Source organism: Vipera ursinii, assembly GCF_947247035.1.
Source record: "Vipera ursinii genome assembly, chromosome: 8".
NCBI classification, from domain to species: domain Eukaryota; kingdom Metazoa; phylum Chordata; class Lepidosauria; order Squamata; family Viperidae; genus Vipera; species Vipera ursinii.
Window position 1 is genome coordinate 13266504 of NC_139519.1, and position 27674 is coordinate 13294177.

The 27674-nt window shown below is 41.8% G+C and overlaps 1 protein-coding gene across 5 annotated transcripts; it reads right to left on the minus strand.

Moving 5' to 3' along the window:
• Positions 1–600: 600 nt before the first annotated feature.
• Positions 601–27664, minus strand: ASH2L (ASH2 like, histone lysine methyltransferase complex subunit; the record flags this gene model as incomplete). Of its 5 annotated transcripts, XM_083368108.1 has the most annotated exons (18): positions 601–1385; positions 1551–1669; positions 3024–3083; positions 4431–4529; positions 5678–5770; positions 7531–7724; positions 8553–8720; positions 9767–9984; positions 11498–11591; positions 14914–14931; positions 16727–16802; positions 17614–17709; positions 17946–18041; positions 20160–20254; positions 21153–21241; positions 23440–23585; positions 25021–25090; positions 27528–27664. In XM_083368108.1, the coding sequence occupies 17 exons, from the start codon at positions 27662–27664 to the stop codon at positions 1562–1564; spliced, it is 1857 nt and encodes a 618-aa protein (XP_083224234.1). In that variant the 3' UTR covers positions 601–1385; positions 1551–1561. The 5 variants fall into 5 exon arrangements, with proteins under 5 accessions (XP_083224234.1, XP_083224233.1, XP_083224235.1 ...); XM_083368107.1 differs by lacking the exon at positions 601–1385 and having other exon boundaries at positions 1453–1669; XM_083368109.1 differs by lacking the exons at positions 601–1385; positions 27528–27664 and adding an exon at positions 25605–25825 and having other exon boundaries at positions 1453–1669.
• Positions 27665–27674: the final 10 nt, after the last annotated feature.

Below are 27674 nucleotides of genomic sequence, written 5' to 3' on the forward strand. Positions count from 1 at the left end.
TTCCTGTTCAAAAGAGAAGAAAATCAAACTTTGACTTTGGATTTTGATGATCCAAATAGGTTGTTGTTATAGAAATAGTTTGTACTCACTAACTATACAGAAGTAAAAAGTAGAGATTACAACTCTACTATATAACTTACTGCACCGAAAAAAATCGGAAATCATTTTTCTTTCTTTCCCTTTACACCTTTTTTCTTCCTTTTCCCTTTAACCATTTCCCCATTCAATTGTATTTTATATTAAGTTTAATAAAATTATACCTGCCTGCCTGCCTGCCTACCTACCTATCCATCCACCCACCCACCCACCTTCTTACCCATCCATAGGAAACTGGAAACTTACTGCTAAGCTTGTAAGCCGCCCTGAGTCTTCGGAGAAGGGCGGGATATAAATGGGATTAAAATAAATAAAAATAAAATAAAATAGGAAACACAAAGTTCTTTCCGTATTTCTTCCCTGACAATATATACCGTATATATTTATTAGCTAAATTAGCAATATTTTCCCACTCCCCCAAATTACCTTTCTCTATGGGTGAATGCACAGTCCCATACTTTTATTCTTTCCCCCCCCCCCAATCTATTTGCTTTTAACTTAGTACATTGAGGGTTTTTTTGTTTTGTTTCTTTACTAAAACTGAAAGTAAAAATTACTAATGCACTGTGTTATAAAAAAAATGTGCAGTAATAAACACATCAGGGTTTGTCCCATCGAGACATCGTTGTCTTACATACATACGTACAAAATAAAGAGCTGTAAGATCTTCTAGGAGACTCTATAGTACCTTTCCAGATAAGTGGCTGTCTAGTCCCTTTGTAAAAGCCGCCGGTGATGGAGCAACTACAACTTCTGGTGGCAAGCTGTTCCACTGGTTAATTGTCCTCCCTGTTAGGAAGTTTCTCCTTAATTCCAGGTTGCTTCTCTCCTTGATTGGTTTCCATCTATTGTTTCTTGTCTTGCCTTCTGGTGCTAAGGAAAATAAGTTGACCCCCCTTCTTCTTCTTTGTGCCAGCCCCTCAAATATTGGAATACTGCTATAAAGTCATCCGTAGTCCTTCTTTTCTCTTAATGGAAAACAGACTAAATTGATCGTTCCTTAACTTCTCTGTTATTTAGTTTTCGTGCCTACTTTCCCCCCCCCTTAAATGCGTTTCAAAGACAGAGGTGAAGTGAAAGATAACAGCAGTGTTTGCATCTTTCTGTTATCAACCTCAGTGCAGGATATCCCTAGATCTTGACCTGGAAAAGGGTCAATTTTACCTTTTTTGGGGGGGAAGGGGGGAGGGGGGAAAGCTCCAGTTTCTCTTAGGAGTCATTTTGGAAAGAATATTTCTGCTTATCTTGAAGAAACTCTTTATTTCCCATTGACTTACTGCTTGCTCTGCCTGTAGGAGGAAGAATTTTAAAAAAATAATAATGAAAAGGAAGACGGAAGAGCTGCACAAATCTAGAAATTTAAAAAAAGAGACATTTATTACTTTTCCCCCCCTCTACCACCACCAAGCATGTTATTTTTTTTTCTTTTTGTAAAAAATAAAAAAAATAAATACACGGCGTCTTTTTAAGGCTCCCAAGGTGGACTGCGTCTCCCGTCAACTTCTGTTTCCACGTGATACAGGACGTCCGCCAGCGTGTGCTCTACTACAGCAACCCAGCCCATGTCACTGACCTGCAGAAGGGGAGACGAAAGGGCGAATTGCTTTGGTTTAGTGGCCACGTACGAAGCAATTAAGATTTAGTTTGCGTCTGCGTACTTTGAAAAACAGAGGAATAACAGTCTGCAACAGAATATTAAGAGTCAGCCAATCAATGCAATTCTTGACATGCTTTCAAAGGATGAGAGAGCGGGACCCTGTTAAGAGCAATAGCGCTTTGACTTATATACCGCTTCGTGGCGCTTTACAGCACTCTCTGGGAGGTTTAAATGTCAGCAATATGGCCCCCAGCAATCTGGGTCCTCATTTGACCAACCTCGGAAGGTTGGAAAGCTGAGTCAACTCTGACCAAGTCAGCATCGAACTCCTGGCAATGAGCAGAGTTAGCCTGCAATACTACATTCTAACCACTGTGCCACCATGGCTCCTTTATTACCCATTTCCTGGTGGAAGGACGAAGGCATTTTGAAAGAGTTGTGCACTCAGTAATCATAACACATCGGTAACATATTGCAGGCCCTTTTGCAAAGCTGATTCTAATCGGATAGCTCCTGCATAGCGCTACACTTCTAAATTTCCTTTTAAAAAACAGTGATTTTTCATCTCTGCAGAAAAAGAGCTGGAAGTACATCGATTGTGCCTATTAGAATGAAAGCACGCTGTGCCCTCTAAGTTGATGAATTGCTATATTGCTTAGCAATGTTTTACGTGCCTAACTTACTATCAGCAGAAATGGTTTAACTTAAGAATTTCTGGTTGCAAAATACGGAGAATTTTAGCACAGAAGTTTCATTTGGCCCGTTCTTGAAATAAAAGGAATACTGAAGGGTGTTTGATTACATTTCAAGCTTATGCTTACAAATTAAATATGTGAAGAGGGAGAATGTCTTTTTACTTTCAATTACAGCTCGAGGAAAAAACAGTTGTAGAGTGGAATAGGGCTTGCTCTTCCTTTAAGTTGGAAATCAAATCATATCCACAGCTATTTTTGTCCAAGGCTGAAACAGCATGTGTGAATGCTGTGAGAACAATAGGCAGCCAAACAATTTAGCAATTGGTGTGAATTTTTAGCTTTTTTTTTAAAGAGGAATTCTTGCTGTCAGGATAAATGCATAGCCAACTGAACATAACCTTCAGGAGCTATACATGGTCAGTGCATAACTAGATTGGCAAACTTATTTCTTTATCTGAATAATTTTATACAGGGGCCAATGTGCATGTGTTATTTCTACTAGAAACAGAATTAATTTGGCCCATGAAACTGAGGTCTTCATTTACATGGAAAATGTTACAGATTGCTTGCACATAAAACCTTGGATTACATCACTTTAAAAAGTCACACATCGTTCTGATCATGGACTTGCTTACCGGGCGATAACTAATATCTCTTGGCGGATATTTGAAATAGGGTCCGAAGTTGATAGAAACCTATGAAAGAGGAAGGGTTTATTTTTGTTTATTTTCAACTTTTGCATTGCTCGGTACTGCCTATTTCAATGGGTATTATTGGAAGAAAAAGATGCAGCTGGAAAATTATAATGGAAAAGACAGAGGGACAATTTTACCCCAAATAAAACAATTTCTTTTAAAAAGGATAAAGTTAAAAAGAAAAAAAAGGGGGGTAGGTCTACATGTAGCTTTACAGGGATTTTTTTTTTGTAAAGAATTACAGAAAAAAAGTTACTGTGCTGCAAATTTTTCTACTACTATGAAAAATAGTATAAAAGTCAGGCACTCCCATTTCTCTTTGTTGCAAGCAAACTCCCTTTTCAGTTATCAGCCTATAAAACATAAGCTTTTTTTTCTTAAGTATTGCAGGTAGTCCTTGACTTATGACCACAACTGAGCCCAAAATTTATGTTGCTAAGCGAGACATTTGTTAAGTAAGTTTTGCTCCATTTTACAACTTTTTTGCCACATCTGCTAAGTGAATCACTGCATTTATTAAATTAGTAACATTGTTGGTTAAGTGAATCCGGCTTTCCCATTTACTTTGCTCATCAGGAAGGTCGCAAAAGGGGGAATCACATGACCCTGGGACGCCGCAACTGTCGTAAACATGAATCAGTTATCAAGCATCCTAAGGTAAATCACATAACCATGGGGGATGCCGCAAAGATCAACAATTGTGGGGAAATGGTCATAAGACACTTTCTTCAGGGCTATTGTAATTTAGAATGCTCACTAAATGAACTGTTGTAAGTCAAGGACTAGCTGTAATAAGATTTCTGGCGACAAATCGTATAACAGCCTTCCTCCAGAAATTTGCATGCTGAAAAATATATTTTTTCCCCTTTCTTTCTCCTATTAGCCAGGTAAATTTGCAGAGGACAAACTGTTATCTATTTTTCTCCCACTAGTCTACATGCCAGTCCAAGCTCTCTCGATCTCAGAAAAGCTCCTAGGCTGTTGTTGATAAGCGCAAGGCTGACTTAGGCAAATATTTCTCCAAATGCGCTCACCATTTGCTCCCATGCTTAATTCGAATCGGCTATTGTGGTCTTTTCAGTCCCATGATGAGCAGGCAGAGGAGATGAGCCTCCCACCGACTAACCCTTGGCAAGCAGATAAGGAGGGACACCGCAGAGCGGTTACTGCCAAGAGGGGACTGGGGAAGTTGGGGGCAGGCACAATCTCGCATCAACAGATGTGTCACTGATCCACAATCCTTGGGCTAGGATAAGCCTGCTTTCAGGGTCAGGCCTTCACCCAGCATGTATCAGAGCCCCAAAGCACCCACATTTGAAAGAGCTGTGCCCCACAGATTCTACATACCGTGCAGCCTTTGTACAGAGATACTGCAGGGAAATAAACACCTTCAAAAATATCTTTGTATGCAACTCCTTGACTGGTACCATTCTTATAGAAGATTATCTAAAAGAGACAAATAGCAGAGCGTGACTATAATCTGGGGGAGATTTCAGTTTGACCTGCAAAATTCCCTTTCTCCCACTGGTTGTGCTTTAACAGCACAACCAGCATATAGGCCCTTTGGGTTACACCCTGTGTTCTCCTGAAAGTGCAAAAAAAGAGCTTCTGTACAGCATCCAAGCGATAAATGAACCACAAGATTTGACTCTTGGATTTTATAAAGATGGAAAACCATTTTTGGCGTTCTTAAGAAAGCTTTTCTTAGGAGTTTGCTTAGACTAGAATTCTTAAGAAAACTTTCTTAAGAGTTTGCCGAGACTAGAGATGTGCAACAGGCAACTTTATGGCATCTTCAAAATGCAGCTGGCAAAGCTCTTTCTGCGGTTGAAGTACTATGCAGGATCCTCAGCTTTCCCAAAGTTCATTTAAAATAATCAGAGAAACATTTAAGCTCTTATAATAGACACCGGGGGAGGGGAGGGGGGCCAGAGGAGAAAAGAAAACCCACAAATGTTTCAAAACTAAATTACATATCATATAAAACACCCAAGCAAAGTTTTGAACAGTATATTTTCAAATGGCATTTCTAAGGGGAAAAGCTCTTGGCAGGCTGTCCACAGAAATTACAATTTTTTACTCCAGTAACAGCCCTTGTTGAGGATACCTGAGTGAAAATATACAATCTCTTCACCATGGTATTGAACACAAGGGCAAAACAAAAATCTTATAGGGAGATTCCAGCAAGCCACAATTTGACTCTGATACAGGCTTTGTTACAGATGCCTTTCGTAAATTTGCATTGTGATTTAAAGGCAGAATATGCCGTTCTCCTGATATATCACCGGCCTTCCCATATTCCTCCCACACTAGCTGGAACTCTCAGGATTTGCAGCTTAGTCATTTCTGAACAGCTCCAATTTCTCTCTCCTATTTTAGTATTGTCTCCAAACTAGATCTCATTGTGAATGACCCAGAGCACCTTTTTTCCTTTTTTGGTGTGTGTGTGTGTGTGTCTGTGTGTGTGTGTGGTTATTTTGAATTTCTGCACCAAGGCAGTGTATTAGACTCAATGATGCAAAAGGCCTTTTCCAATTCTATGACATACAATTCTTTTTCAGCAGCCCAATTTCTGCTGCTAAAGGCCAACTTACTTGGCTTCCCAGAGCTTGCTTTAAACTTTTCTCAGCTTTGTCCACAAAGTCCTTCTCTTCAAAGTACAAGTAGCTTTTGAACTTGATCAAAGCCTAAGGAGGGCACATGGGAGAAGACATCAAAGCCAGAAGTTCCATTTGTAAAACAATGGTGAGACAGAAACGCAACTGCTGATGATTGACACAAAATGTGACTTCAACTGATTAATTCGACAATTCAGCAAGGAGTTTATTCCTAGCTGTCTGTAAACAGAAGTCACCACCTTCAGCAAGAGTAAAAACATTCATGGGTTGTGGCGGGCAAAAGAAAACCCCATGGGCAACTATCAAACATCAAGGACTGCAAATATGAACCGCACTTTGAGGTACATTGCAAAGATCTGCATCCTGAAAAGTCAAGATAGAAATATATTTTAAACAAAACAACAAAACCAGCAGCCCTTGGTTGCTATTTATTTGCAATGCAGTCTTCTGACCAAGATAGAGCAGCTCCTTCCTAGGTTAATGAAAAAGATAAAACCCCTCTTTTTTGTAGTGGTTGTGGCAAACTGAGCAGAGAGCTCAGTATCCAAAAAGATAGTTTATTTATTATTTATTTATTTTTGGGACTTATATGCCGCCCTATCTCCCGAAGGACTCAGGGCGGCTAACAACAATAAAACACAACGATACAAAAGTTAAAAAGAATTAAATTAACAGCCCCAATAAAATAAATTACAATTGAAGTTAAAAATTAAAAAACATTTTAAAATCCCTGTCGTCAGTCCAGGTCAGCCTGATGGAAAAGAAGTGTTTTAAGGCCGCGGCGAAAGGACCGGAGATCCGGGACCATCCAGAGCTCAAGGGGAAGTTGGTTCCATAGGGCTGGCGCTCCCACAGAGAAGGCCCTGCCCCTGGGGGTCGCCAGCTGACATTGTCTAGCCGACGGCACCCTGAGGAGGCCCTCTCTGTGTGAGCGTACTGGGCGATGGGAAGTCGTCCCCGGCAGCAGACGGTCCTGCAAGTATCCCGGGCCTAAGCCATGTAGGACTTTAAAGGTAAGTACCAGCACCTTAAATCTCGCCCGGAAGACAACCGGTAACCAATGCAGCTCACGCAGGAGGGGTGTAATATGGGAGTATCGGGATGCTCCCATCACTACCCACGTGGCCGCATTCTGCACCAGCTAGAGCCTCCGGGTGGTCTTCAAGGACAGCCCCATGTAGAGAGCGTTGCAGTAATCTATACGGGAGGTAACGAGTGCGTGAGTGACCATACGTAGGGCATCTCAGTCCAGATAGGGGCGCAACTGGCGCACCAGGCGAACCTGGGCAAATGCCCCCCTGGCCACGACTCCAATATGATCAGGGATGGCTTAGTTTTGATTCCTGCACCAGGCAGGAAGAAGCCCAGCTGCTTTAGAGCCAGTTTGGTCTAGTGATTAAGGCACCAAAGTAGAAACCAGGAGACTGTGAGTTCTAGTCCTGCCTTAGGCATGAACACTGGCAGGGTGACTTTAAGCCAGGCACTCTCCTTGGGCCAAGTCACCTCAGAACGGTTGACAACTGGACACTAGGAGGAAGGAGTTTTAGATACGTTTGCCACCTTGAGCTGTTTATAAAAATAATAAAGGTGGGATATAAAGTAAGTAAATAAAGAAATACTTAGCTGCCTAGGGACACAGACGTCTTAAGTTACACATACTTAAAGTACCTATGCCAGTTCTGTTATATAACTTACAATCCTAAGACATGCTGCCCCATTAGTTTCCCAGTTTATTCTAGAATTTCAGTGAGGAATTCCAGAGTTCTTATGGCATCCTGTGGAAATGCCCAGCCACCTCTATTACAACGAGGCTTAATTAGAAGACCCACCTTGTCTTTGTAAGTATCTGGCAGGGATTTGGCTGTTTCTGTGTCTTCAGGAAGGCTGATATAAAAACCAAGCACGTCCCCCTGGCCGTAACTTGATGAGTAGTGTTTACCAATGGACTGGTGGAACTTTGTCCCTTTCTTGCTACGCCAGGAGTAGCTGAATTTGTCGTAACCCAGAGGAGCTTGAAGGTTTCCTGTAGAAAAACCAAACGTTACGCTTGTCCAATACCTGATTGCATTTGTTTACTCAATACTTCAAACTGTTATCCGGAGGGTGGGTGAGGGATTAGGGAGGGGGGACATGATCACCGTCTTCCAGTACTTGAGGGGCTGCCACAGAGAAGAGGGGGTCAACTTGTTTTCCAAAGCACTGGAGGGCGGGACAAAGATGTAATGGGGGGAAGCCTGTTCAAGAGAGATCCAACCTAGAAGTAAGGGGAAATTTTCTGACAGTGAGAACAATTAATCAATGGAACAAATTGTCTCCTGGAGCTGTGAGTGCTCCATCACTGGAGATTTTCAAAAACAGACTGGACAACCATTTGATTGGGATGGTATAAGGTCTCCTGCCTTGAGCAGGGAGATGGACTGGAAACCTTCTGAGATCCCTTCCAGCTCTATGATTCTATGTAATTCCTTTTCTTTTAATGACTGTGGAATCCCTTACATCAGGGTAGAGTCGGGGCAACTGGATGGAGCTGAGCATTTACTGGCGGGATGCCCTTCCTGACACCTATGCGGTGTTCGCAGCAGATGATTACATGGTGCCCAGAGAAATATCTGCCGCTACCTAGGATTGAACTCACAGCCTCCTGACTGTGAGGCGAGAGCTCCACCTCTAGGCCACCGTGAAATGACTCTTATGTTCTATGGATAAGGAAGACAAAAAAGGAGAAAGGGCCGGTGACAAAAGGCCCTTTGCCCAATGCCTGCAACCTACCATGAAGTCCTCGAAGGAAGAAAGGGGCAGGTCTCAAACTAATGAAAAAAAAATGAAATGAAAGAAGTAGAGGCAGGCTTACCTAAAGGCTGAGACCACCCAAGTCTTGCAGCCGTTTCGGGTGGCATCTCATCCACGGATATTTCAAAATACCAAGCCCCCTTCCGCACCCCATGTGAGGCTCGTACCATCGAATAGCCTTTTTCTCCAATGACGGTCAGCCTGTCATCTGAGATCTTCAACTGAGGAGCTGCAGCAATGGGTGGGGGAAAGCAAAGGATGACAAACCGTTGTGTGAGTGCCATCAGGAAGAAAGGAAGCAAACCCCAGAAACGGAAAGACTCGAAGTATCACTGCTCTCCCCTCTGCTGTATCACACATTCCTGGCCCAGTTTGTTTAATGCACCACAGTGTATTTTGACTGGCAGCCAACAACATACGATGGAAACTTCTAGTTCTTATTTTTATCACACTGATCTTTTCAGTTTGCCAAGCTGATTAGCAATCACTGACAAATCCTGACTCCAAATATGATGCATTAGGCTAGTCTGGCAGTCTCAAAATTCATTTTGTTCCGAGGGACTATTTCTTAGAAAGTAAATGGCATCGGTCAGAAAATGTTCTGATGTAAGGAAGAAATGCATATTTTTGCAAACTATCCTACACGATGCAAACAAAATGTACTGGATATTTTATTTGGAGGAAATTTCCAAACCGATCTTCCTGCCATTGCAATGGCTCTCTAGAGCTCTGCTACTCTTCAAGATATCAAAGCTATTAATAAAAGGCACTTCCCTGGAAATGCAAGGAATTAAAACTATGGATTTTTTTTTAAGTACAAACATACCCATTAATTACAGCCATCACTCCAAGGTATTTTTAATTACACATTGCTTTGCGATTTAAAAAAGCCACTGGCAGATACCATCTCCAAGCACACATACTTTCCTCTAGTTGGTTTCTTTGAATTCCTATGATGACCCATTTGCTGTTTTTCCTTTTTTTTTTCCCCTTGACTTTTCCATACAATTCCGCATTTAAGATCACCTTATTTTACGCTCCCTTGGGGTAGCTCTATGATCTGCCTACTCTTTTTACTGAAATCCCAAGATCACATTGCCAAAATCTGTGACACAACTTTCAAAGGCTGGTTTTCCTTTCCTTTCCTTTCCTTTCCTTCCCCCCCCCCAAAACAGCCTCGCTTTTAAAAATCTAGTTTTTGCACAGTAAGGGCTTGTTAGCCATCCCCGGTCACCAAGTGCGGGAAACGTCCAATGCGATCGAGCGGCTTGGTACCTCGGTCATGCAGAGCTAGAAGGACCCGTTCGTAGAGGCAGGCTCTGTAGAGATCACCAGGGATCGGCTTTCCCGCCCAGCAATCCAGCTCCAACTTCTCTGGGTCAGGAGCATGGGGGTCTGGCTCCGCCAAAATGTAACGGTACCCATCCTTATTAAACGGGTGCTCCAGCGGATAGCCATGGGGTGGAAGACGCTGAGCAGAGAACAAAGGATCACTGTGGAAGCAAAATGCATCGGTCAACGGCAGATCTCTCTCAGCTTTCCGAGCAATGAAAGAGAGAGGAATAGATCCTTTCGATTCATCAGTGTTGTTCACCAGGGTAATTTTAATTTGTTCCTTCCCTTCTAGGTGTGCCACAATGTGGCCAAGGATCTAAGGTAAAGCAGAATATAATAAAGACGCGATACAACAGCAACAAAGTGGTACAGATCAAGAGGAAGAGGAGTCTCAATACTTTTCCTTGAAATGGAAGGGCTGATCAGAACTCACAAGGCAACGCTTGCCTTAGTTTGCTGCCAATCCCTATGAGGAGCGGCAGACAGGCGGCCTAAACAGGCCTCTCGACAGCTGTGTGAAGGAAACGTTCTCTTGCTAAACCTTCTGCTCTCAAGATACACACAGGCTGGAAAGTCCCTCAGATGCCTGCTCTTTCATTTATGTGTTTTCTCCACATCAACAGAGTTTACAAATGAGTCAAGGAAGTTGTATATTGATATGCTGGACTGTGAGCTAACTAGTGGTTTTCAAACTGGGTAACTTCAAGACACTGCCCGGGGAAGTTTATGTCTACACACTTGAAAGTTGGCAAGTTTGAAAAAAACCTGTCCTAAGGGATTCCCCCGTTGTAGCAACACTACGCAGAAAGGCAATAAATGGATAACAAGATAGATGATCCACAACTTCCAACCACAACGGAACCCAAAATTTCTGTTGCTCAGCTTTGTTCCATTTTACCACCTTTCCTGCCGTAGCTGTTAAGATAATCTCTGCAGGTTGTTAAGTTAGTTAACACAGTTAAGTGAATCTGGTTTCCCCACCGACTTTGTTTGTCAGAACGCCGCCAAAGGTGATCACATGATCCAGGGACCCTGCAACCCAGGATACTTGCAGGACCATCTGCTGCCGGGAACGAATTCCCATCGCCCAGTACGCTCACATAGAGAAGGCCTCCTCAGGGTACTGTCGGCTAGACAATGTCGGCTTGCGACCCCCAGGGGAAGAGCCTTCTCTGTGGGAGCGCCAGCCCTGTGGAACCAGCTCCCCCCTGAGCTTTGGATGGCCCAAGATCTCCAGTCCTTTCGCCGAGGCCTCAAAACACTCCTTTTCCACCTGGCTGACCTGGACTGAGAGGGATTTTAATTATGTTTACAATTCTAACTTTATTCTTTAATTTATTTTAAATTTTATTTTTTAATTTACTGTACAGAGACCTTTAAGTTTTGATGTTGTTAGCTGCCCTGAGTCCCTCAGGAGATAGGGCGGGATATAAATCCCATAAATAAATAAATAAACCCGTAATCATGATCCAGTTGCCACTGAATTTGGATTGCATGACCAAGGGGAGGCTGCAATGGTCGTCAATGTGGAATATGGTCGCAAGGCAGTTTTTTTTCAGCACTCAGCCACTAAACAAATGGTTGCAAGTCAAGGACCACCTGCACACAGAAGGATGATGAATTATTCTCCTTTTCCACCCTTTCCTTACCCACCAAATTCTCGGGACTTACCTCCGCGTTTTCTTGGCTGTTCCTGTAGTTCCTCCCTCTTGCTGCTTGCGTTTGGCCCCCCTTCCTTTCCCACTGGTGCCTGGCACAAGAGCCCCTTGGAAAGAGAAACACCACAAATGTGTGTCAGCTACTGATATGATTGGGGAACTGGCCCTAATCCCCATGAGTATCTCTGAACCTCAAGAAAGGTTCTGCTTCCAGGTGGAAAGCAGAACCTCACTGTTCTGAGAAAACACCGAATGTTTGGTCTCTTTCCTGGCCTGTTCTAACTTGGGAATCAAAAGTATTTTCAGCGAGACACAAGCAGCACCATCATGTTTGTCACTGGTCTGACAGTAAATAAAATAACCATAGGTAAAGGTAAAGGTTGCCCCGCACATGCGTGCTAGTCGTTTCCGACTCTAGGGGCCGGTGCTCATCTCCGTTTCAAAGCCGAAGAGCCAGCGCTTGTCTGAGGACATCTCCGTGGTCATGTGGCCGGCATGACTAGACGCCAAAGGCGCACGGAACGCTGTTACCTTCCCACCGGAGTGGTCCCTATTTTTCTACTTGCATTTTTACGTGCTTTCGAACTGCTAGGTTGGCAGAAGCTGGGACGAGTAACAGGCACTCACTCTGTTACGTGGCACTCGGGATTCGACCCGCCAAACTGCCGACCTTCTGATCGACAAGCTCAGCGTCCTAACCCACTGAGCCACCGCATCCCTTTTTAAAAAATAACCATACTATACCATAATTAACTGAGACTTAATTAGACTTAGAAGACATTTAGTCACACAGTTGCTAGCCCAGCTCAAGCATCCATCCACTCAAAGTCTAGAAGGCAGGAAAATCAAAGCACAAGGTTTTTTCTGCAAAACAGCCAACTGATTATCCTCATTCATTAACATTACTGTGTTGCCCACGTGACTCTCTCTCCAGTTTAACCGCATGCTTGCTTCGTAAGCAGGTGCATCCATGCGTCTACACAGCATCAATAAATGAATCTGGGAAAATACGGAGAATCTAAACTTCAGACCCTATTGGATCTGAAAACTATTTTGAACAGCAGGGTCCACTGTAACGTGTAACTCAAATGTGAGCAGGAACAGTAATTCAGGACTGATTTGAATGTAAAAAGATGTGTGCAGCTAGTGAGTAGCAGAAGTAGATCTGTTCAGGCTCTGGATTCCTTGCTTCTCATCAACTAGAGGCAAGCATGCTGGTGGACTACAGAGAACTACCTTCCAATAGTAGCAGAAAGCAGAGTATAGAGTAAGTAATCAGTATGAAATCAAAAGTAGTAAGTATGAAGTCAGATCTCCAGTGGTTTAGGAAACACAGCCTTCGGAGGGAGTTATCGTCTTCTGCACCACCACCAGTTAATTTGAAATACAGATAGTCCTCGACTTACGACCATAACTGAGCCCAAAATTTCTGCTGCTAAGCAAGAGAGTTGTTCAGTGAATTTTGCCCCATTTTACAAACTTTCTCCTCACACAGCTGTAAAATGAATCGCTGCAGTTGTTAAGTTAGCAACATGTTTTGATAACTGAATCTGGCCCACCCGTTGTCTTTGTTTGTCAGAAAGTCGCAAAAGGGGGAATCCCGTGATCCCGGGACACTGCAACCGTCATAAAGGTGAACCAGTGTCTAAAATTTTGATCTCGTGATCATGCAGATATTGCCACAGTTGTTAGGTGTGGAAAAAAAACGGTCACAAGTCACTTTTGTTTTTCAGGGCCTTTGAACAGTCACTCAACAAGCTGTTGTAAGTTGAAGACTACTTGTACAAATTTTTATTTTCATTATTGCAAGGTAGGTATGCTTATTTTTATTTATTTATTTTTTTAAAATGGCTCCTCTCTCTTTGCATCTCGGGAGTGTTGGCTTCCTACCTAAATTCAGGCAACAAATTCTTTTATCACATGAAGCTGGACTATTTCCAGGCTGGCTTAAGCAACCTTTTTCAAAAGCATGGAACAACTGATCTGGGGCTTCAGCAGACTATAAACACTTGGGACTGTTTACTACTGACATCTGGGCTACATGAGGACACTGAATTTTATCATCCCAATAGTATTATGACTAAGTCAGGCTTAGACTAAGCTGACGCAGATAAGCAAACTTTATTCAGACATGGTTCATTTTACTAGGGACATCTCAAGATGGTTTCGTCAAAATTATCAAATGTGTATTGTGATGTCACACTGCAAGCTCTGCCCGATTTGTATAAAATACAATGGTAAGATTCAGGCGATACACTACGTTCAAGTGAAACAAATCAGATTTTTGTCTCAGCGTATACCTGAACCGAGCCAGTGTTTTAGTAACCAGTAAACTTTGTGTCTGAATAGGGTTTTGTTCAAGATCAGAATCCATGAACCAGCCTGCTCTTAGGACTGTGTAGTAAGAGCTCCTGTAGAGAAGCAAACTAATAAAGTGGGGGCAAGAACTGACTGTCTGAATTCAGAAGGCAGTGTTGTAATGAACGGTTGTATTTCAATGTTTAGCAGCCTATTAAGAGAGAGAGAGAGAGAGAAAACTTATGTTTTCAAAAACACACTTTCCACCAATACTTTAATAGTAGTCCTCAACTTACTATAACTTGAGTCCGCAAGCAGGTGGTAAGCGGATCATCACAACATCTCATGCAATTTTATGACCTTTTTGTTTTGTTTTTTGCGGTGGCTGTTAAGCAAACATGGAGATCGTTAAGCAAACCCATTGTTTGCTATGGGATGTTTTTTTCCCTAGAAACCGGAATAAAAGCTGGTTTCCAGCCAAAATGTTGTTAAGCGCCAGACACAGGAGTGCGGGATACGGAAAATGCCTGTAATTGAGGGCTGTTGGCCGAGTGCTCAAAATTCAGTCATGTGACCACGGGGGCACTTCAAAGTGTAGCCATAAGTACCTTGGGGGAGGTCTGTTGTCATTTCAAACAGTTGCTACCTGACTAGCCATAAATCGAGGATTACCTTTATACAGTAAAGCTCAGGATAAAGAAGAACATTTACCTGATCCAATCTTAACGCCACACAAAAAGCCCAAGGAAGACTTTTTAAACAGGAAGAACCGAGGTTACACATCTACATACTTGCATCCAAACCTCTTCCATAGAAACCAAATCAATCAATTAAATTGGATCCAAAATTCAAATGTTTGTATAATCAACAAAATGGAGGAGGATATGGCTTTTGACCGCTGTAAATGCTTCACATTAATTTTTTTTTTAAAAAAATGTTCCACTTACAAATTAATGTGGCAGGCTTAGGATTAATCAATTATACTTAGTTTCTACGACAATTTGGCCAAACAAAGCAAAAACGGGGGGGAGGGGGGAGAGGAGGAGGAGGAAGGGAGGGAGGGAGGGAGGAAGGCTTTTCACACAATACTTAAGTTTGAGGAAGCTGAAAAGTAAATATTCACATATTCACCTCCCAAAGAGGCTCCACCTGTAAGAACAGAAGTTGCAGCATGTTGTTGTAACGTGAAAGTTACAACGTGAAAGCAAAACACCACAGCATGAAATGGAAATGAAACAATGATGCCTCGTGTGTCTATTCAGAAACCAAAGTCCTTGGATATTCATTGAATAAACTCCTTAAAAGGCGGAGGAAATTCTCTGCTTCTTTTCTCCTGGGATTCCATCTCAGAAATGGGAGAATGGGACTAACCCTTCTCTTACTCCCAGCACGAAATCAGGCTAAGCAGAGGGGGGATGGAACAACCAGGTTCCTTCACCTCCAGGGTGGTGGGGGTCTTTATTCTAGCTCAGGGGTGTCAAACTCAATTTCATTGAGGGCCACATCAGCATTGCGGTTTCCCTCAGGGGGCTGGGTGGGTGTGGCCAGGGTGGGCGTGGCCTGCTGGGTGGGCGTGGCTAGAGTGTGTATGGCCTACTGGGTGGGCGTGGCCAGCTCTACATCGTTGGTATCAAGGGTGCCTATGGGGGCCTGGGCAGGAGTGGGACAGATCTGAGGGTCTCTGGGCCAGGGCCAAGGCAGTGGGGGCCGTTCCCTCACTGTTTCCAGGATGGCTTCGCGGGCCACATGAAACCACTTCACGGGCCGGATCCTTGTGTTTGACATGTCTGTTCTAGCTGCTGAGGAAGCATGGAATCTCCAGGGTTACCATGAAACCAGAACGGATTGGCAGGATTTTATTTCTCAGCCAACCCTTTTTTATTCCCTGCATGGGACTTATCTGTCAAGGCAACGGAATCCAATAATTCAAGAGAAATAGATTTTTAACTGAGCCTCCTTAATTTGCGTTACCCTTAGACTGGGGTCAGGTCAGGTGCTTGTGCAAGTCCCACTGAAATCAACAGGGGATCTTTAGAAGCACAAAGACACTGTTCCAGATCAGTTCTGGATACGTACGTGGCTCTTCGCAAAGGTGCTCTGTTCTGATGGCAACTGGACTTTCTCATTTTTCTTTCAGACATGTCGTTTCTCATCCAAGAACTGAAGAAGGGGTTTCTTGGAGGAGAGGCCAAAAATCGGAAAGAAAAAATCGGAAAGTCCAGCTGCCTTTAGAATAAAAGCACCTTTGGGCACAACCATGACCTGGACGAATGAGAACCTCCATAGAGTTAGTTAGAGAGAGTAAGTTAGATGCACAACCACACATTCAGGCTTTAAAAAAATATCTGTAGTAACAAGCTTGAATGAAATATTGGAATATTTTTTCAACTGAAGATTGCATTTTTAAATTCACCAAACTTCTTTTCTAGTTTTTATTTGTTGTTGTTAATAATTATTTATTTATTTATTTATTTAATTTTTGGGGGTGGGGTGGGGTTATTAGCGAAATTACACTTTCCAATTCTGAAAAAAGAATCCACAGTTTCTTCTAATAAATAACACAGATTTAGGCACAGGTACACATATGGTATGCCTTTTCACATAAACAAAATACAGAAAGAATTCCTTAACATAGCTTCTAATCAAAAAATTAATTCAATAAAGATGTATTCTTATGAATACTTAACTGGGAGCTTGTCCCATTTAATACACTGGAAGTTTCAAGCTGTCAGGCATAGCACTGCAATCTAAATTTAACCATTTGTTTAATTGTTCACTGCTATAACACACAAAGAAGAAAAAAAACCTAAACAAAACAGTGGATGTAAACTTAATTATATTTGGATTTATAAAGAAAATATGTTCAACTACAGAGTCTGAGGATTGAAAATTTTAAATTCCTGTTTCATCACTTCAGAAAAAAAATAAAAATAAACAAACTTACCATTTAGACTTCCAGGAGTAGATACAGTGTTGCTCTGTTTTTGGTTGTCATACCCAGGACCGATATTAGCAAGGTCCTAAAAAGAAAGCAAAGGATATTTCTTTAAACAAGCAAGCCAAAATTTCAGTCGCTTTTCCAATTCACAACGGTTTCAATTAGTTAAGATTTGAAAGCTACCACCCAAACCCCGTATCTTATAGTTCCTGTTCTCTCAGAAAACGAAGGCCACTACGGTGGAATTTCCCCCCAGTAAATTCTACAGCAGAAAAAAAAATGGTCTGTTCTTAGGTGCGAACAATTTCAATCATTGCAAAAAACAAACAAACCTAGCAGCCTGCTAGTGAGCCAATCACTGAAGAGCAACCAACTGGACAATAATTTTAAAATAATTTTCCAGCAACAGTTTGAGAGGTTAACCTTTGGTTTGAGGGAAAGAAACAGCCTACGTGAGCTTGCCTTGCCCCAGGTTTCAAGGAAAGACGTTTCGGCAGGAGAAGCCAGACTTGTGTCCAATCCCTACCAGTCAAAGGTGTTGCTTCTGCTCAAATGACTACTTTTCTCTTTTCCCCTCCCAAAATTGTAATCTTCTGGGTTATATTTGCCCAACTGGAACTTTCCTACCTTCTTAGAACCTTCCGTCACTCAGAAAGAGACCAAATTCAAAGTCTTACTTGGTATTATCAATATTTACCCTGTCGTGAAATTTTGCCAGCATGCTGTAAGACAGGGGTGTCAAACTGCCGGCCCGTCGGCCAGACGCGTCATTACAAAACCGCGCCCACCTCATTGCCGGCAACGGAGAAAAAGCTCCGATACGTTGCGCGACGTCACGTGATGTGGTGAGTTTGACATGTCTGCTGTAAGATGTTCTGTTATCACCAACCTACCTGGTCTAAGAGTCCAAATTTGGGGTAATCTTCTTCCGGATCTTTGCTACCTGGATCCGGATGCTCTTTCACCAAAAACACGTCTCTTTCTTTACACTAGAATGAAGCATTCAAACAAGATGGATGCGAACAATTCAAACTCCTTATTCAGAGAAGATCAAATGCTAGTCATATGGTCAAAAATGGAATAACATAAGCTTTTGAAGTTCAGTGAGAAAACTGAACTACAAAACAAAATGGATTAACTCGTCCACTCACCGACGCATTTTCTCTCAATTTGTAATCAAATGTGATCAATAAGAAAAATGGCAGGGTTGTTCATCTTGACTTACCATTGTTTTTACAATATTATTTGGCCAAGTCATTTTTCCTGGTCTCTGCCTTGTTGTCATACATTCCCAGTACTTATCAATAAAGGGTATAATATCCTGTTGGGGAAAAAAAATCAAATATAATGATGACAGGGGAGTTCACAGCCGAGGCAATTTACCAAGTTTAACCAATCACCTACGATATGTCTAGACTTTTTATTATAAAAAAGAGATTTATAAATATAAACAGGGTTAAGCTTTATGCACTGAAGCAAACTGAAAGCTAAAACATACGAAGAATGGTTGCAGGAACTGGGTAGGTCTAGTTTGACAGAAAGGAACAGAGCTAATAGTATAGCAGTGTTCCAATATCTCAGGGGCTGCCACAAAAAAGAGGGGATCAACCTATTCTCCAAAGTACCTGAAGGCAGGACAAGAAACAATGGATGGAAACCTATCAAGTTGAGAAGCAACCTAGATCTAAGAAATTTCCAGAAATTGTGGGTGATCCAACACGAGGTTTTTAGGAAGAGATTGAATAACCATTTGTCTGAAATGGTATAGGGCAGGGGTAGGCAACCTCGGCTCTTTTATGACTTATGGATTTCAACTCCCAGAATTCCTGGCTCAGGAATTCTGGGAGTTGAACTCCATGAGTCATAAAAGAGGCGAGGTTGCCTACCCCTGGTATAGGGTTTCCTGGATGAGTAAGAAATTGGACTACAACACTTCTAAGGTTCCTTCCAATGTTATTCTGTTAAATTGGTATTAAAGTTTACTGTGGATGCACAGATCTAAAAGATCATTTTGCTTTGCCACCCAAAAGGCAAGATACAATTAAGACAGAGCTAAAGGCAGTTTCCTTAATTCATGGAGATAATCTGGAATTTTGAGTGGGTTGCAAATACATAGAAGGTACATATTTCACCAAGATTTAATAGATGAACTCTCATTCTTCCCTCTATCTTTTTCTTCACTAGACCCCTTTGAATAAGGTTACTTTGAGAAGTATTATTCCTTATTCCTCACCATTACATCACACATTCTTTCATACACGCGTGCGCGCACACACACACATACATCTTGCATCAACAGCAGGATATGTGTCTGAATGCTCTTCCAACATACATTCCTGCCAAGAAGAAAATTTAAGTTTTCTGTATGAGGAGATGTGTGGCACGAGAGAGAGCACGGTTGATCAAATGGTCTCTCGTCAGGAGTATTGAAATGATTCTCAACATTCAACAAAATGTATAAAGCTTATTCTCATTAGTGTGAAACCACAACGGACTCAATTCTCAGGGGGCAAAAAGTTTAAACCATCCCAAGAATCCTTGCTACCAAATCAGGCTTCCCTCCGTACTCGATACCAGGAAAGTGTTCTTGAAGCCGGTTCTGAGAATTTTAGCTCTTGCAAACTTTTAGAAAAAAAAACAAAACTTTTGTTCATCTCAGAAACGGCCTTACTACTTACTGCGTTGGCTCCATGGATATATTTTTAAATTTATTTATTTATTTATTTATTTATTTATTTATTTATTTATTTATTAGTTTTTATAAACCGCCCTTCTCCCGAGGGACTCGGGGCGGTGTACAGAGGAAGGAATGTATACAGATTGAACAATAAAAATAATAAGAAACACTAATGAAAACAAACTGGGACCCCAATTAACGCTATCATGCCAGGCCGGACTGCTGGAACAGGAAAGTTTTTAAGTCGCGACGGAAGGTACGGAGGTCAGGGGCCATCCGGATTTCGGTTGGTAAGCTGTTCCAGAGGGCTGGCGCACCCACTGAGAATGCCCTCCCCCTGGGGGCCACCAGCCGACATTCCTTGAGCGGTGGCACCCTGAGGAGGTGCACTAGTTATTGCACTAGTTATTCTACTAAATGGCTCTGAATGACGCCTAACCATGGTAGGCAGAGAATAAATATTTTTAACACTAAAGCAGTATTTAAGCTGACTTTGTAATAATGCCGCTGGGGGGGGGGCGAAAGCCCTAATAAGCAGGCATATACATAGAATGAAGGCTATTGCTAAGCACATTGATTTGTGCTTTAAATTGTAAGCCGCCCTGAGTCTTTGGAGAAGGGCGGGATATAAATGGGATTAAAAAATAAATAAAAAATAGGAGACTTCTGGTAGGTTTCATTCACCACTGCTAGCAAAATTGTCCTATGTGATTTCAGCCATTCTAGGGGTCCAAAATCAGAGCAGAAACAATGGAGCCGTACCTTGTCTTTTGAGAACATGGTTTTGGGATGTTCGTCTTGCGTCCTTGATTGCCAAGTCAGATTTGCCAAGGCACTAAGACACATTTCTTTTAAATCTTTAAGAAAAGAGACACAGAAAGGAGACCAGCTTCTTCAATAACACTCTATGGTCTGAAATAAACATCATGAGTTAAAGAGAGGTGTGAATGAAAAAAATGTTATGGAGGAAATTTCAACATTGGTATAATAATGGGCAAAGGAGAGAGAAAGAGATGAAACCGTGTATCTCGGGGACTGTGTATAGTGCTAATATGAGAGCTACAATGTTAAATCAGATAAATTCAATAATCTTTATGTTCCTTTTGGTTTTGGTGATACAGGTGGTCCCCAGGTAATAACTGAGCAAATGCTACTTATGACTTGTCCTCAAAAGTTCTGGCCGTTACAGTGCCCGTACAGTCAAATGATCACAATCCACACACTCAGCAACCAGCATGTGCATTTCTGACCACTGCAGGGTGCTGCAGAAACAAGACCAGTTTGTGACCTTCCCTGCCAGCTTCCAACAAGTAAAGTGAAAGTGGATGCTAGTAGGATGTCGTAAGATATAGTCACGTGTGGTCCTCCCTTAATGACCAATGGTGATTCATTTGATGACGGGGACTGCAGAACTGACTCCAGTCCCAATTACTGTTGTTAAGCAAGGACTGCCTGCAAGTTTTAATATTTTCCAAAATGAGCAAGCAATAAATCCAGGGATGGGAATAAGCCAGTCAGAGCTTGAACATAGACCCAACGAAGCTGGACTTTGCTTCTGCATCTATAAAGCCTCTGAAAACAGCTGTAATATTGCCAATTTCAGGTATTTCATGCAGCGTGCATGGCTTAATAACTCCTGAGATGAAAGGATTAAGAGTGCTGCAGATAATTCCATCTCTTGAAGTTTATAACTTAAAAATAAAAGTGAATGCGGGGGAAAAAAACGGGTATAGAAATTTTTTTCTACCAGCTTACTTGCTTGTTTTCTTAAGAAGTATGTATTCCCACTGTGATGGCAAATGTTGCAATGGAAACTGTAGTTAGTCATAAAAGGAAGGCAGGATCTGAAACAACAATTCAGTGGTTGTTCTCAATAAATCAGATGGAAGAAAAATGTACACTCAGTAAAGTAACACTTGGGCAGGTTAAGCCATTTATCCAAAAAATAAAATAAAATGCAAGACTTTTGCCCACTCACCCATACCTCAAGCATAAACCTTGAGGCAATATTAATTAAAAAAAAAACCTGAAGACGTACATGGAAATAAAAGCCAGCTCAGCCACCAAATGCTTAACTCCATCCCAAACTCCACTGTTCTCAAATAATGGAGGAAAACTGTAAACACACAACCTGACTCCTTTAGTAATTTAACACCCCACTGCTCCTCTCCTTCATCGGTAGACATACGCAGAGACAATAAACACAAAAAGAGAGAAGTTTGTATGGGTCCTTTTTGTAATCTGAACATCAACGTCAAGATCTCTGAACATAAAAGCCTCCAGGCCAACCATCAAATTTGGAGTCAGTGAGAAGCACCCTTATTAACATCATAAACCCGACTACCAAGTGACACAAGGGATTTTGTTCAGGGCTTCAGCAGAGCCTGCACTTTCTTGGGACTTCTGAAGTCAATGCTTGCTTAGCTCTGGTTTTCTATGAGCTACGCTATACAGATGGATCAGAATGGTTTCAAATCACGAAGTAGGTAGGGTATAACCTATGGTATCAGTCTGTTTATTTTATGTGTACTGGACTAAGAACTGGCCTGTAGATGACAGCTCATAAAAACCCCTTGGGCTTCTTTTTTTTTTTAAAAGATTAAATGTCCTATCATTTTGCTGATTAACTCAATAGATGTTTACAGCTTTAGGATTATTTGTTCACAATGAGCCAGCAAAACAGCATTTCTCCACTCAGCTTTAGCCAAGGCTGTCAAACATTTCAGAGAAACCAGCTGCAAATAAACAGCCTCAAACTTTCATGGAAATGTAAAGGATAATATGTAAATCCTCATCCCGCAAATACTTGGATGTTCTAAAAGGGCTGGGCATACTCAAAACCAAATGAATTAAGCCAGGGTTTCATGCTTTGTGGAGGTGGGGGGGATGGCTCCACAAGGGGCAACAAGCCCACCATTTCCAAACAACTCAAAGCCTGGCCATGGCCCAGGGATTGGAGAGCCTGAATTAAGCATGACAATTTACACAGCACAACTGCTTTGATTAATATACACAGGTCTTAGTGTTCTTAATACAGCAGAGATAGGAAAGGTAGGTCCTCAGCCAGAAACAGCTTATTAGCGAGAAGTGTGTCTCTGTGTGTGTATTTAAAAACTATAATATTGTGTTACATTATGTTCTGCATAACCACAATTTATTAAATAATCACCACTATCTGACTTCACACAATACACTGAGCCAAAGCCTCACAAATTGGATTAAGGTTTAGGGTGATATTTAAATTCAGGCACATGAGAATCACAAAGCAGCCACAATGAAGTCTAGGCATATTCAACTGAATCACAGAACTGACGTTTTAAAATGGCCTTCCAGATATATACCTTGTATTTAGCTCTGGGAAGTCGGGGGGGGGGGGGGGGGGAAGGGGGGAGGGGGGGAAGTAGGGGGGAAGGAGGGAGGGTGGGGGGGAGTTGGGGGGGAGGGAGAGGGGGAGGGGGGGAGGTAGGGGGGGAGGAGGGTAGGGGAAGGGGGGTTTTTTAAAGGAAAACTGTATTTTAAAACTTTTCAATAAAAAAATAAATAAATAAAATGGCCTTCCAACATCTTGTGGCAGAGGTTAAGAACTGGAAAAAGTTTTGAAAGCCTGGGACATAAGCCATTTGATGTTGGTTCTTGCAATTAAAGAATGCTACCTGAAAAACTCTAGTGTTATCATTTCTCTTCTACTAAATATCTCTTGCAACATAATAGGGAACCATTTTTTACTCCTATTACTATACGGGATGTTTTTATATACAGTAATAGCCAATAGTCTATTGCTAAACAACAAAATAAAGTGAACAATCTGGGGGGTTTTTTTTGGGTAAATAATTATGTAAATAAAGTGTTAATGAAACTAAGCCATATTTATGTAAAAGGGAAGTTTCAAATTCAACTAATACCCACCAATTATTTGAAACCAACCTCAGATATAAGCATATGCTGCCCTCTTTTGGAAAAATTGGAGAGAATGTTTTGATTACTCTACTGAACTTCTGTCCCTGATCAAGAGAGTGTCTATTAATATGCTGCTACTACATACGTGGTATCAATGCCAAATGTTTCTGCGGTGAACCACTTGGTGCAAATCCCACACTGCAGTTCAATCTCTCCAAGTTGTCTTCCATTATCCTCATCCACAGAGCTAGTCTGGTTATCCATGACTTCTGAACCATCACCCACACCTTCCTGTAATAACATTTGCATAAAAGTAACAAAAAGCCACCGAGATCAGTTAAAATATTTTCCTCCCAGTAAAAATGAAAGGTGTGTCACCCTAGGTAACCACTGTATCCCCACCTGCTCAACTTCATGGCTGAGATTTCTTTAGGCTATCTCGTTTCACATTTTTTATTACAATCCAGGACATATATCGTGGCACTAAACACAACTGCAAAACCAACCCTTGATTCTGATTTCAGTATCTTGGATTTTTTACATTTTTGTCTAGTTGGCCTTATTTAGAATGCTTATGTGAGCTTTGATTTGAATATTCAATCTGTTTGAAATATATCTTCAAACTGAATTCCTAAGATAATTTGGGAATCCAATCAGGTACCTTCAAATTGATTTAAAGGATTGAAAGAATTGCATAAATACCGATATACTTTTTCCCAACAGAATTTTTAAATCCAATCAACTTGAATTGCAAATTAACACTGCATTTACTTTTCAAACTGGGAAAAAAATTGTGATCACTTCCAATTTGCATACATCTATTAGATTTTTTTAACATACCCACATCAATCATGAACCATGAATGAATGAATGAACCTTTATTGTCAAAGTACAACCATGTATACACTGAGATTGGCTGAGCCTCCCTTCGTGCCCCCACCCCCCAGCTTACAGTGACACAAACCCTCCATCTTATTACGCCATGTGAACTAATTACACAACACACTGGCCTTGCAAGTCAATTATGCATAAAGTTTATAAAAATTATTTCCCGTTCAAACGCCTAACAGCCCATGGATAAAAGCTGTTTTTCAGCCTGTTGGTGCAGCTGGCTATACTCCTATATCTCCTACCCAATGGTAGGAGAGTAAAGAGATACCGTCCAGGGTGTGAGTTATCCCTGAGAATTTTCCTCACTCTTCCAAAGCAGTAAGCCCTGGCGATGTCATCCAGTGGTGTCAGGGGACAGCCCACAATGTCTTGTGGTGTGCTCACCACCCTCTGTAATGCCTTCCTATCTGCGGCTGTCAGACCAGCATACCAAACCACAATACCCTACGAGAGGACGCTCTCTATAGTAGACCGGTAAAAGAGGGTCATTAGCCGTTGTTCTACCCTGTTCTTCCGCAAGACCCTAAGAAAGTGAAGCCTCTGTTGGGCCTTTCTGGCCACCTGGGTTGTATTAACTTTCCAGGTCAGATCTTCACAGAGGTAGACTCCCAGAAATTTAAAGGAGGAAACTCTCTCCACACAATCCTCCCCGATGTAAAGTGGGGCAGGTTCCTCCTTTTTCCTCCGAAAGTCTAGCACCATCTCTTTCGTCTTGCCGATGTTCAGGTGCAAGTTGTTGTTACTACACCATATGGATAGTTTTTGTACCTCCGCCCTGTATGCGGTCTCATTCCCACCATGCTTTATATCTACAGAACAGGTTTTGTTTACACACCAAGGCATCCTTTCCACTGGATGATTCTGTTTCCAGGGTAGCAGTGACATCAGCTAGCGATGCATCACCCCTGAAAGACAGTAAAAGTCATTATTACAGGTTTATAACTTGTTTTATTAATTTTAATTGTTTAACAAAATGAATCTATTGATTCTGGCACTGAGCATTTTTAAGTTGAAACTGAACTTGGGAGTTTTATGTGCTTTTGTTCTACCCCAATATTCCAAACAGCTGTTTACTTTTATATTTACAGCAAACAACCTCCCTCCCCCCCATTACTAACATGCAGTAATCAAATAGTTTAATAAAATGTTATTGTTAAAAAGCTTAGATAGAGAAAAGCTGTCTTTTCTTTTTTCTTGAAAACGAAACAAAACTATAGGATGCTAATTTGATGTGTGTAAAAAAATCTTTCTAACAGATGTATGGAAATTGGAAGTGATCACATTTTTATTTTCAGTTTGAAAAGTAAACACAGTGTTAATTTGCAGTTCCAGTTGATTGCATTTAAAAATTCTGTTGGGAAAAAGCATACAGACATTTATGCAATTCCTTCAATCCTGATGTTGGTGACTTTTTGTTACCTTGATGCAAATATTGTTTCAGGAAGGCATGGGCGATATTTATCCATCATCTTAGCCTATTAACCACAAATACCAGGGTTGAATCTGCTCTGACAAAGATTTCCTTGACTCAGGAAAAGAATGTTTTTCAATGATTCTTAAAAAGGAAGGCCTGAGTCACCTCAAGCAATTCTATTCATTAGATTTATGCCGAGCAGTTAAGGAGGGCTCACTGGGACAGACACTTCAATTTGCCACACTATTAGTTGGCAAATATGCATATTTTTACTCAATCATATCTCACTTTTTTTCTCACTACAGCATACATAGTAACCATTCGTATAATTGTATCCCCATCATAATTTTGTCATACATTATAGCTTTGGGAAGATTGTTTTAAGTTTGGTTCTCAGAACGTGAATAGATATGATGTACTCCAGTGGATCTATTCTCAGCTATTCTCCAAGGACAAGATTATATGTCTAACCAAGTAGAAAGCTATAATCCAAAACAGCTATCAAAACCACACTAAAAAGGCTAAATCTCTTCTCAAGTCAGGTAACTACAACAGATCTAACCTGATATTTGCCAATAGAGAACCATAGCAAATGTCTGTTATGCTAGATTTTTTCCTTTTAGCTCAGTGAATTGCTCAGAAGCAATTCTCAATGGTTTATAGCAGAAAAATGTCCCTCCCACCATCACTAATAACCTCATACTTTTTAACAAGAGAGAACCTGTGTTACAAGCATTCCTCATTTAGTGCCAGGTGAACATCCAACTGACAAAGACAAGCTGCAGTCTCATTCAGACTAAGTTCTCTCACTCCTGTAGTCAGATGCATGGATTTGGGTCATAAATTTGCACATTGGTTGGAAACTGAATTTCGTATTTGTGAATGGTCACTAACCAAAGTAGCCACTAAATAAGAAGCAGGTGCACAGTATAGGATGGGAGTTAAGTTATGGTCTAATCAGCACCAGCCACATATTAAAAGGAATATAAGAAGCAGAGAAGAAATAAGGCCGGAGGAATATCTAACCTGATTCCACAGTAGGAAACAGCAAAGCTGCTGTCATTTAACAAGCTAAACCACAATCAGTTTAGCCATGGTTTAAAATACTTAATATGCTGCATGCCTGCTCATGCAACATGTTAATATCTAACCTGATTCCACAGTAGGAAACAGCAAAGCTGCTGTCATTTAACAAGCTACACCACAATCTGTTTAGCCATGGTTTAAATACTTAATATGCTGCATGCCTGCTCATGCAACATGTTAATATCTAACCTGATTCCACAGTAGGAAACAGCAAAGCTGCTGTCATTTAACAAGCTACACCACAATCTGTTTAGCCATGGTTTAAATACTTAATATGCTGCATGCCTGCTCATGCAACATGTTTAGTCGGAAATCGTGGCTGGCAGCTCAACGAACACAAGAGGCAAAGCAAACCAAAATGTCTGGTTACTGGAATGAATAGAGATGAGAGTTCAGGGGGGAGCAAAAGGCGAATGCAGCTGCCTGACTATAGCCGACCCCTGTTCTACAGAGGTCTTGGGTCTGTATGTCCTCAAAGGCATGGTCTTGGCTGGCTGAGAATCTGGGGAGTCGCCACCCCCCCCCCAAAACCGAGACTAAACGGACTAAATTCAACGAGACGGCGGCCTAACTGCAGCCGGCTAGGAATTCTGGGAACTGTAGTCTCCACATCTGGAAGGAGCACAGGCTCGATGCATCCCGCCATTGAAAGCGTTCGGGCAAAGCCAGGGATTCGACAGGCGGGGAGAAAGAAGCCGGACGGAGTTCATTGGGCGGAAAGTCAAACCTCTGACCAATGAGAAGCGGATCCGAAACCTCCGGCCAATAGGAGTGCTCCCTGGCCAATAGAAATGAAAATTCCAAATTCGATTTTTTCCCCCCGCCATATCGCCAGCCCTCACCCGGTCTCCGAGTCCCCTGTTCCCTGCTCAGGTGGCCCCGCAGCTTCCCCAGCCATCGGCTCCGAAACACTGGGTGGTGTGGCCTCGCCGTCGCCTCCATCCTCCGGTGCCGAGGCCCCAACTCCAGCGGACGCCATCTTGCACTAG